Source organism: Buteo buteo, unplaced genomic scaffold (assembly GCF_964188355.1).
Source record: "Buteo buteo unplaced genomic scaffold, bButBut1.hap1.1 HAP1_SCAFFOLD_304, whole genome shotgun sequence".
Classification (NCBI taxonomy): Eukaryota; Metazoa; Chordata; class Aves; order Accipitriformes; family Accipitridae; genus Buteo; species Buteo buteo.
The window spans coordinates 56190-67807 of record NW_027439468.1 but is presented as its reverse complement, the minus strand read 5'-3'; the positions used below and the strand labels follow the sequence as shown (position 1 = coordinate 67807).

The 11618-nt window shown below is 61.7% G+C and overlaps 1 protein-coding gene across 1 annotated transcript; it reads left to right on the top strand.

Annotated features, from left to right (window-relative positions):
- Positions 1–2497: 2497 nt before the first annotated feature.
- On the top strand, positions 2498–9623 carry LOC142028370 (voltage-gated potassium channel KCNC1-like; the record flags this gene model as incomplete). Its single annotated transcript, XM_075022261.1, has 4 exons — positions 2498–3518; positions 4671–4895; positions 6397–6433; positions 7426–9623. Coding segments are annotated over 3 exons (1263 nt in total), but the record flags the coding sequence as incomplete, so codon positions are not given.
- Positions 9624–11618: the final 1995 nt, after the last annotated feature.

The following is an 11618-nucleotide window of genomic DNA, read 5'->3' as shown; positions in this document are numbered from 1 at the left end:
ATGCCCCCCCCTCCCCCCCCCCAAAAAATGGCATTGGGGGGGGGGTCAGCAGCCCCCTCTCTTCTTCTATAGGGGTTCGTTGTATTTTGGGGGGGAGCAGACCCCCCCCCCCCCACCTTGCTCCCCTCTATTATTCTATAGGGTTTGGTGTATTATTTTTTTTGGGGGGGGGGCAGGATCCCGGACACCTGGGTCCCCTCATTCTATAGAGTTTTGGCAATTTTTTTTGGGGGGGGGCGTCAGACCCCCCCCACCGCCTGGCTCCCCTCTGTTATTCTATAGGGTTCGGCGTATCTGGGGGGGGGGTCGGCTCTATTATTCTATAGGGGGTTGTTGTATTTTGGGGGGGCGGCACCCCGGATGCCTGGCTCCCCTCTCTTATTCTACAGGGGTTTGGTGTATTTGGGGGGGGGGTCAGAAGCCCCCCCACCTGGCTCCCCTCACGTATTCTATAGGGTCTCAGCGTATTTTGTGGGGGGCAGATGCCCAGACACCTGCGTCCCCTCTATTATTCTATAGGGTTTGGTGTTTTGGGGGGGGGGTCAGACCCACCACCTGCCTCCCCTCTATTATTCTATAGGGGATTGTTGCATTTTTGGGGGGGTCAGGAGTTTGGACACCTGCATCCCCTCTCTTATTCTATAGGGTATCAGCGTATTTTGGGGGGGGTCACGTCCCTGGATTCCTGTATCTCCTCTATTATTCTATAGGGTTTGATGTATTTTGGGGGGGTCACACCCCCCACCGCCTTCATCCCCTTTCTTCTTCTATAGGGTTTGGTGTTTTGGGGGGGTCAGACCCCCCACCTGCCTCCCGTCGATTATTCTATAGGGTTTTGTTGTATTTGGGGGTCCCCTCCCTTATTCTATAGGGTTTCAGTGTTTTTTGGGGGGGTCAGACCCCCACCTGCCTCCCCTCTATTATTCTATAGGGGTTTATTGTATTTTGGGGTCCCCTCTCTTATTCTATAGGGTTTCAGCATATTTGGGGGGGGGTCGGGGCCCCAGATTCCTGTGTCCCCTCTATTATTCTATAGGGTTCAATGTATTTGGGGGGGGGTCAGACCCCCCACCTGCCTCCCCTCTATTAGTCTGTAGGGGTTTGTTGTATTTTGGGGGGGGTCAGGAGTTTGGATGCCTGCGTCCCCTCTCATATTCTATAGGGTTTTGGCGTATTTTGGGGGGGTCACGTCCCTGGATTCCTGTATCCCCTCTATTCTATAGGGTTCAACGTATTTGGGGGTGGTCAGACCCCCCACCGCCTGCATCCTCTTTCTTCTTCTATAGGGTTTGGTGTTTGGGGGGGGGGGGGGGTCAGACCCCCCACCTGCCTCCCGTCTATTATTCTATAGGAGTTTGTTGTATTTTGGGTCCCCTCTCTTATTCTATAGGGTTTCAGCATATTTGGGGTCCCCTCTCTTATTCTATAGCATTTTGGCATATTTGGGGGGGTCAGACCCCCCACCACCTGGATCCACTTCCTTCTTCTATAGGATTTGGTGTTTTGGGGGGGTGTCAGACCCCCCACCTACCTCCCCTCTATTATTCTATAGGGGATTGTTGTATTTTGAGGTCCCCTCTCTTATTCTATAGGGTTTCGGCATATTTGGAGGGGTCGGGGCCCTGGATTCCTCTGTCCCCTCTATTATTCTATAGGGTTCAACGTATTTGGGGGGGGTCAGACCCCCCACCTTCCTCCCCTCTGTTATTCTACAGGGTTTTGGCGTATTTTGGGGTCCCCTCTCTTATTCTATAGGGTTTTGGTGTATTTTGGGGTCCCCTCTCTTATTCTGTAGGGTTTTGGCTTATTTTGGGGTCCCCCCTCTTATTTTATAGGGTTTCGGCATATTTGGGGGTTTGTTGTATTTTGGGCTCCCCTCTCTTATTCTATAGGGTTTCAGTGTATTTTTGGGGGGTCAGACCCCCCCACCTACCTCCCCTCTATTATTCCATAGGGATTTGTTGTATTTTGGGGTCCCCTCTCTTATTCTACAGGGTTTCGGCGTATTTTGGGGTCCCTTCTCTTATTCTATAGCGTTTTGGCTTATTTTGGGGTCCCCTCTCTTATTCTGTAGGGTTTCGGTGTATTTGGGGGTTTGTTGTATTTTGGGCTCTCCTCTCTTGTTCTATAGGGTTTTGGTGTATTTTGGGGTCCCCTCTCTTATTCTATAGGGTTTCGGCGTATTTGGGGGGTTTGTTGTATTTTGGGCTCCCCTCTCTTGTTCTATAGGGTTTCGGCGTATTTGGGGGTTTGTTGTATTTTGGGCTCCCCTCTCTTGTTCTATAGGGTTTCGGCGTATTTGGGGGTTTGTTGTATTTTGGGGTCCCCTCTCATTCTATAGGGTTTCAGCGTATTTTGGGGTCCCCTCTCATTCTATAGGGTTTCAGCGTATTTTGGGGTCCCCTCTCATTCTATAGGGTTTCAGCGTATTTTGGGGTCCTCTCTCTTATTCTGTAGGGTTTTGGCATATTTTGGGCTCCCCTCTCTTATTCTGTAGGGTTTTGGCGTCTTTTGGGGGTCTCCGACCCCCCCCGACCGCCGTCTCCTCTCACCCCTCCCCCTTCCCCTTCCCCAGTACGTGGCCTTCGCCTCCCTCTTCTTCATCCTCATCTCCATCACCACCTTCTGCCTGGAGACCCACGAAGCCTTCAACCGGGTGATCAACAAGACGGAGACGGTGACGACGGTCAACGGGACGGGGACGCAGGTGGCGGTGGAGGTGGAGACGGAGCCGTTCCTCACCTACGTGGAGGGGACGTGCGTGGTGTGGTTCACCTTCGAGTTCCTCATGAGGGTCAGTTTTTGCCCGGATAAGCGGGATTTCGTCAAGAGCAGCCTCAACATCATCGACTTCGTCGCCATCTTGCCCTTCTACCTTGAGGTAGGGTTGCGCGGTCTTTCCTCCAAAGCCGCCAAAGACGTGTTGGGTTTCTTGAGGGTCGTGCGCTTCGTCCGCATCCTCCGCATCTTCAAGCTGACGCGGCATTTCGTGGGCTTGAGGGTGCTGGGGCACACCTTACGAGCCAGCACTAACGAGTTCCTCCTCCTCGTCATCTTCTTGGCCTTGGGGGTCTTGATCTTCGCCACCATGATCTACTACGCCGAGCGCATCGGCGCCGACCCCGACGACGTGACGGGGAGCCGCCACACCTATTTCAAGAACATCCCCATCGGGTTTTGGTGGGCGGTGGTGACGATGACCACCTTGGGGTACGGGGACATGTACCCCATGACGTGGTCGGGGATGTTGGTGGGGGCTCTCTGCGCCTTGGCGGGGGTCCTCACCATCGCCATGCCCGTCCCCGTCATCGTTAACAATTTCGGCATGTACTACTCGTTGGCCATGGCGAAGCAAAAATTACCGAAAAAGAAAAACAAACATATCCCGAGACCCCCCCAGCCTGGATCGCCCGGATACGGACCCCCCGTCGCACCCCAAAATCCACCTGGCAGTCCGAGACCCCCCCGCAGACCCCCGGCTTGTCCTTGGCTCAGGAGGAGGTGGTGGAGATCAACCGGCCGGTGAGCGGCACCCCGAAATTTTTTTTGGGGGGGTGGCGGTGTGTTTGGGGGGGTATTGGGGGGGCTGGTGGTATGTTTTGGGGGGTATTTGGGGGAGCTGGTGTATTTTAGGGGGTGTCATGGGGTATATTGGGGGTATTTGGGGGGGCTGGTGTATTTTAGGGGGTGTTGTGCTGTATTTTGAGGGGTATTTGGGGGGCTGGTGTATTTTTGGGGGTCTTTAGGGGTGGTGGGGGTGTATTATAGGGGGTATTTGGGGGGCTGGTATATTTTAGGGGGTATTTTGGGGTGGTAGGGGTGTATTTTGGGGGGTATTTGGGGGGGCTGGTGTATTTTTGAGGGTATTTGGGGGTGGTGGGGGTGTATTTTAGGGTTTTTTTTGGTGGGGGTGGTGTATTTTGGGGGGCTGGTGTATTTTAGGGGGTATTGGGGGCTGGTGATGTATTTTAAGGGGTATATTGGGGGCTGGTGTGTTTTGGGGGGTTGTGGTGTATTTTAGGGGGTATTTTGGGGGCTGGTGGTATATTTTGGGGGTATTTGGGGGGCTGGTGTATTTTAGGGGTTGTCATGGTGTATTTTGGGGGGCTGGTGTATTTTGGGGGTATTTAGGGGTGGTGGGGGTGTATTTTGGGGGGTCTTTGGGGGGCTGGTGTGTTTTAGGGGGTATTTAGGGATGCTGGGGGTGTATTTGGGGGGGGCTGGTGTATTTTGGGGGGTATTTTGGGGGGGGCTGGTGTATTTTGGGGGGTATTTGGGGGGGCTGGTGTATTTTAGGGGGTATTTATGGATGCTGGTGGTGTATTTTGGGGGGGGGGGGCTGCATTTTTGGGGGGTTGCTGCATTTTGGCCAGGGGTTGTGTGTATTTGGGGGGGGGTGTGCTCTATTGGGGGGGGTATTTCGGGTGGAAAGGGGTGCATTTAGGAGGAAGGGGGGTATATTTTTTTTGGGGGGGGGAGGTGTTTAACACTGTGTGTAGCACCCCAAAACAGGATGGGGGGGGGTGTCTCCGACCTATATGGGGGTCCCATACTGGGGGTGGGGGGCACCCAGCCCCTTATGGGGGGGCACCCAGCCACAGGGGCTCTTTTTTTGGGTGCCCCCCCACCCTAACATGGTGGGTGATTTTTTTGTGTCCCCCCCCCCCCAGAAGCTCGCCCCAACGGGGAAGCGGGGCGCGCGGCGCTGGCGCAGGAGGACTGTCCCCCCATCGACCAGCCCCTGTCCCCCGAAGAACGGGCCGGGGGGGGCCCCCCAACAGCCGGGGGGGGCGGCGGCGGCGGCGGGGGGGGCCGCGAACGCTGCGGCCGTGACCGAGCTTGTTTTCTGTTGGGCCCCGACTACGCGCCCCCCCCCGAGGGGCCTCTGCGGAAAGGTGGGTGCTGTGAACCCCCCACCCCCACCCCATCACCCTGATGCCCCCCCGGCCCCCATCACCCCTGGGGTCTCCACGACACCCCCAGGGCACCCACAGACCCCCTTGTCCCCCCCCCCCAGGGGCACCCTGATACCTCCTGGGGTGTGTGTGTCCCCCTCCAAGGGCACCCCAATATTCTTTGGGGTCCCCCAACCCCCCCCAGGGCACCCACAGACCCCCTTGTCGTCCCCCCCAGGGGCACCCTGATACCTCCTGGGGTGTCTCCCCCCCCCCCAAGGGCACCCCAATATTCTTTGGGGTCCCCCAAGCCCCCCCAGGGCACCCACAGCCCCCCATATACCCCCCTGGGGGCACCCATCACCCCCCCCCCCAGCACCCAAAACCCCCCTGGGGTCCCCCAACCTTCCGCCCCCCCCCCCGCATGCCCCCCCCCCCCCCGGATGCCTGGGTCTCTCCCAGTCTCGTGGGAGCAGGTGGGTGCTGGTCCTTTCCCCCAAACTGGGAGAACTGGGGGGGTTGGGGGGGGGGGGGGTGCAGCAGAGCTTGCACAGACCCTCCGGCGCTGGGGGGCTCTGGGTGCTCCTTGCACACGCGCGTGCAAGCAGCGGGGCTGGCTGGGGGCGGGGGAGGGGGGCCCTGTCCTCGTGCGAGGGGGGCAGATCCCCGTGCGAAGGGGTGTCTCCCGTGGGGGGGTCCTTGTCCCCGTGTAAGGTCCTCGTGCGAGGGTCCCGGTGTGAAGGCCCCCATCCCCATGCGAGGGTCCCAGTCCCCGTGGAAGATCCTTGTGCGAGGGTCCCCATCTCCCTGTAACGTCCTTGTGCGAGGGTCCCAGTCCTCGTGCGAGGGTCCTCATCGCTGTTCAAGGTCCCCGTGTGAGACTCCCCGTCCCCATGTGAGGGTCCCCGTCCCCACAGGAGGGGTCCCCGTCCCCACAGGGGGTCCCATGTGAGGGTCCCTGTCCCCCACAGGGGGTCCCTGTCCTCCCAGGAGGGGTCCCCGTCCCCACAGGGGGTCCCATATGAGGGTCCCCATCCCCATGTGAGGGTCCCTGTCCCCCCCAGGGGGTCCCTGTCCCCCCAGGAGGGGTCCCCGTCCCCACAGGGGGTCCCATGTGAGGGTCCCTGTCCCCCCAGGAGGGGTCCCCATCCCCACAGTGGGTCCCACGTGAGGGTCCCCATCACCATGTGAGGGTCCCTGTTGCCCCCCGAGGATCCCACCCCCCAGGAGGGTCCCCATCCCCACGGGGGGTCCCATGTGAGGGTCCCCATCCCCGTATGAGGGTCCCTGTCCCCCCCAGAAGGGGTCCCCATCCCCCCCAGAAGGGGTCCCATATGAGGGTCCCCATGTCCCCCCCCCCCCCGAGGGTCCCATCCCCCCCCGAGTCCCATGCCCCCAGGAGGGTCCCCATCCCCACGTGAGGGTCCCCACCCCCGTGTCCCCCCCGAGGGTCCCCTGTCCCCCCCCCCCCCGGGGTGACCCTCTCCCCTTTCGTCCCCAGCGCTCGTCTCGGCCTGACACCTCCGGCGGCGCCGCAGGTCAGCGGGGCGGGGTCTTCTCCCCGGGCCACGCCCACTCCCCTCCCAGGCCACTCCCAGCCCACGCCCGCCCCAGCCCCGCCCCCTCGGTGGTTGGCCACGCCCACTTCGCACAGCCTGCGCATGCGCATCGCACAAAATTCCCCCCCTCCCCCCCCCGTGCACGGCGCTGCTTATACCCGGGTCCCCTCCGGCTTTTTTTTTATTTTTAATTTTATTTGGGGGGGCACCCGGACGCCTGGGGGTTCCCCCCCCCCCCCAGCTTGGCAGGGGGTCCCCAAATGCCTGGGTGTCCCCCTCCCCCAATGTCACCCCCCCCTTACACCCCCAAAATCCCTTGGGGGGGTCCTTATGTCCTTGGGGGGAGGGTCCCCAAAACCCCCTTGGAGGGTCCCAAAACCATTGGGGGGGGTCCTTATACCCCTTGGGGGGTCCCTATCTCCTGGGGGGGGTCCTAAACCCCTTGGGGGGGGTCCCCGTGTCCTGGGGGGTCCCCAAAACCCCTTTGGGGAGGGGTCCCTATCTCCTGGGGGGGGTCCCAAAACCCCTTGGGGGGGTCCCTATGTCCTGGGGGGGTCCCCAAAACCCCTTGGGGGGGGTCCCCAATACTCCTTGGGGGGTCCCTATGTCCTGAGGGGGGGTCCTAAACCCCTTGGGGGGTCCCTGTGTCCTGGGGGGGTCCCCAAAACCCCTTTGGGGGGTTCCCCATCTCCTGGGGGGGGTCCTAAGCCCTTTGGGGGGTCCCAAAAACCCTTTAAGGGGTCCCCAAACCCTTTGGGGGGGTCCTCAATAACCCTTGGGGGGGTCTTAAACACCTTGGGGGGGTCGCTGTGTCCTGGGGGGTCCCCATCTCCGGGGGGGGGTCCTTATCTCCTGGGGAGGGTCCCCAAAACCCCTTGGGGGGGTCCCTATTTCCTGGGGGGGGTGGTTGGGGGGGGGTTGAGGGTACTGACCCCCCCCCCAAATTTCTTGTTTCCCCCCCCCTCCCAAAGGCTACGAGAAGTCGCGGAGCCTCAACAGCATCACGGGGGTGCGGGTGGCACCGGCCGCCCCCCCCTTTGCCTCCCCCGGCCCCCCCCGGCGCCCCCGCTCCCCCATCCCCTCCATCCTCTAAATGGGGGCGGGGGGGGAACACCCGGGTACCCCCTTTTCCTGCCCCCCCCCCCCGAGTAGGGATTTGGGCAGAAAACGGGGTGAAACAGTAAAAAAAGAATCAGTGGCAATGGGGGGGGTGTCTCAAAATGGTGGCTGTGGGGACGCTGCCCCCCCCCCCCCCCCCCAAAATGACTGGACACCCCCACCCCAAAATGGGGGGGGTCCCCCTAAAAGACTGTGAAGGGGGGGGAATGGGGGACACCCCCCCCAACTGGCTGCACTGCACTTTCTGGCGTGTCTCCCCCCCCCCAAATTTTGGAGCCGGACACCTGGGTCCCCCCCCAACCCCTAAAATGGAGGGGGGGGGTTGGGGGTGTCCTTATCCCCCCCCATGATCACTCAGGACTCGGGGAGCCCCCCCCCCAACTGTGTCATGTGTCCCCCCCTCCTTGTCCCCATGCCCCCCCCCCCAGTTTGTCTCCCTCATGTGTCCCCCCCCTCAATATCTTCCCCCCCCCCGGGCTCCCCTGACCCCCCCAAAGCAATAACTGGAGCCGCCGGACCCCCCCCGATGGCGGAGGACGACCATTGAGGTAGGGCCTGGGTGTCATCCCCCCCCGCCATGGCGGCACCGTCACCCCAAGGTGAGGGGGGGACACACGGGGCGGGGGGGGGTGTCGTGGCCCAACTGCGAGGCCAGGCTGCGTTTCCGTGGCAACGGGACTAGGCCAGGGCTCTCCACTGTGAGGGCAGGCTGTGTTTCCATGGCAACGGGACTAGGCCAGGCTGCGTTTCCATGGCAACAGGACTAGGCCTGGTCCTACTTCGAGGCCAGGCTGCGTTTCCATGGCAATGGGACTAGGCCAGACCCTCCACTGCGAGGCCAGGCTGTGTTTCCATGGCAACAGGACTAGGCCAGGCCGCGTTTCCATGGCAACAGATCTAGGCCCGGCCCTACTTGAAGGCCAGGCTGCGTTTCCATGGAGATGGGACTAGGCCGGCCTGTATTTCCATGGCAACAAATCTAGGCCTGGTCCTACCTCAAGGCCAGGCTGCGTTTCCATGGCGATGGGACCAGGCCGGGCTGCGTTTCCATGGCAACGGGACTAGGCCAGGGCTCTCCACTGCGAGGCCAGGCTGCGTTTCCATGGTGATGGGACTAGGCTGGGCTGCGTTTCCATGGCAACAGGACTAGGCCTGGCCGTATTTTGAGGCCAGGCTGCGTTTCCGTGGCAACGGGACTAGGCCCCGGCCCTAGTTCGAGGCCAGGCTGCGTTTCCGTGGCAACAGAACCAGGCCACAGCCTCTACTGCGAGGCCAGGCTGCGTTTCCGTGGCAACTTAACCAGGCCGCAGCCCCCCAAAACAGGCCCTGGCCCTGTTGGGGGGGGCCGGGACCCCCCCAAACCTGCTCCCCCCCCCCCCTGGGGTGTGGGGGGGGCAGTTTGGGGGTGGGGAGCCCCCCCCCCATTTCCGAGCCAGCATGTCTGCATGTCGTACCGCCGATATTTATTGTTATATGCAAAAAAAAAAATACCCCCCCCCCCCAAAAAACCTTAATTAACCCAAACCTGAGCCCCACCCACCCCGGGGCGGGGGGCCCCAATTATTGGGGGGGGGACACCCCCCCCCACCCCGGCCCACTGGCCTCTATGCAATGCGGGCTGGGGCGGGGGACACACACCCTGTGCGGTGGGAGCCTTATGCAATGACTCCTATGCAAATGAGATGCTAATGAGGACTAATTGCTCCCTAACCGCCCGCCCCCCCAACTCCACCCTTCCCCTCCCCCCCAATTTGCTGCATGTTTGGGGGGGGGGTGGGGAACCCCATCGCCTTGTGCTTTTTTTTGGGGGGGGGTGTCTCCAGCCCCTCCTCCCCCCCCGGGCTGCGCTGTAACGAGCTCCTCCCCATCCCTTAATTACTATTTATTAACACCTCATGAATAATTCATTATCCCTCCCCCCTCCCTCTCCTGGGATTGGTGCAATCCTTCCCCCCCCCCCCCTTAATCTCTGGGGTTGGTTTTTTTTGAGGGGGGTGGGAGGGGTGGGGGGGTGCCCCCCATTTTGGGGGGGGTCTCTGACTCAGGAAGGGGGGGGCGGGGCTGTGCCAAAACGGGGGGGCCCCCCGGGTGGGGTGGGGCTAAGGGGGGGGCGGGGCTCAGAGCTATTTTTTCACGCGGGATCTTTAATGAAGGAACTTAATGAGCTGCGACAATAAAAGTGACCAAAAAAAAAAAAAAGGTGAAAGTGGCCTTAAAATGGGGGGGGGGGATTGCACCAATGGGGGCCCCCCCCCTTGTTTTGGGGTGTCCCACTGCCACGTTTTGGGGTCCCATGTCCCGTCCCCCCCCATCACAGGCCGGGGTTGGGAGCGGGAATAGAAAAGCTCTTTATTCCGGAGGCGCCGGAGCTGGGACGGGGACATGGGGGTTGACAGGGACACAGGGGGTGACGGGGACACAGGGGGGTGTTGGGGACACGGGGGGTCTTGGGGACACAGGGGGGTGACAGGGACATGGGGGTGACAGGGAGATGGGGGAGACAGGGACAGGGGGTGACGGGGTGTTGGGGACACGGGGGGTGACAGGGACATGGGGGTTGACGGGGAGACAGAGGGGTGTTGGAGACATGGGGTGACAGGGACGTGGGGGGTGACAGGGACACAGGGTGACGGGGTGTTGGGGACACGGGGGGTGACGGACACGGGGGGTGACGGGGTGTTGGGGACATGGGGGTGATGGGGACACGGTGACAAGGACACAGGGTGACAGAGTGTTGGGGATACGGGGGGGTGACAGGGAGATGGGGTGATGGGGACATGGGGTGACAGTGTTGGGGACACTGGGGGGGTGATACGGGGACGGGGTGACGGGTATTGGGGTGTTGGGGAGACGGGGTGACAGGGACACGGGGAGTGGGGGACACAGTGACAGTGTTGGGGACACTGGGGGGGTGATACGGAGACGGGGTGATAGGTGTTGGGGAGACGGGGTGACAGGGACACGGGGGTGATGAGGACATGGAGGTGACAGGGACACACGGGTAACGGGGTGTTGGGGACATGAGGGTGACAGGGACACGGGGTGACAGTGTTGGGGATACTTTGGGGGTGACAGGGTGTCGGGGACACGGGGTGATGGGGACACTGGGGGGGTGATAGGGAGATGGGGTGACAGGGACACGGGGGAGTTGGGGACAGGGTGACAGTGTTCGGGATACTGGGAGGGTGATGGGGTGTTGGGGACACAGGGTGATGGGGACACGGGGTGATGGGACATGGGGGGGACACAGGGACATGGGAGATGGAGGGGTGACAGGGACACAAGATGACAGGGACATGGGGGTGAGGGGACATGGGGGGTGACAGTGACACGGGGTGACAGGGACACGGGGGGCTGACGGTGGTGGGGGGACACGGGGTGACAGGGACACAGGGGGGTCACAGAGGGACACGGAGGGGTGATGGGGACACGGGGTGACGGGCAGGGGGTGACAGGCACGCGAGGGGACACGGAGGAGGAGTGACAGGGGGACGCGTTGGGGGGGAACACAGGGGACGCGGGGCAGGCGGCCCCGGGATCACAGTCGCGGTGGCGCGGTGGCCGCGGTGTCACGGTGGCCGTGGTCACTCACAGTTTTGTCTCCCTCCCCCCCCCCCCCCCCCCGCAAAAAAATTCCGGGTTTTTAATTAAAAACTCGTCAGCAGCGCAGGGTGGGGGGACGGCCACACCTGGGGGGGACACGGGGACAATGGGTGCCAGCCCATCCCCCATGGCACCGGGGGGGGGGACACACGAGGGTGTCCCCAATACCTGGCACTGTGTCACCCCCCCAACCCCGTGGCCTTGGTGTCACGTCGGTGTCACCTGGGGGCGGGAGGAGGTGACGCGGTGTCGTCCTCCAGGGGTTGTTGGGGGGGGTCACAGTGTCACCCTTGGGGACCGGGTGTGTCCTCCGTGGCGGTGGTGTCACCCGCGGGGACGTGGTGTCACCTGCAGGGATGAGGTGTCACCCACAGGGACGTGGTGTCACCCGTGGGGACGAGGCGTCACCCGCAGGGACGTGGTGTCACCTGCAGGGACATGG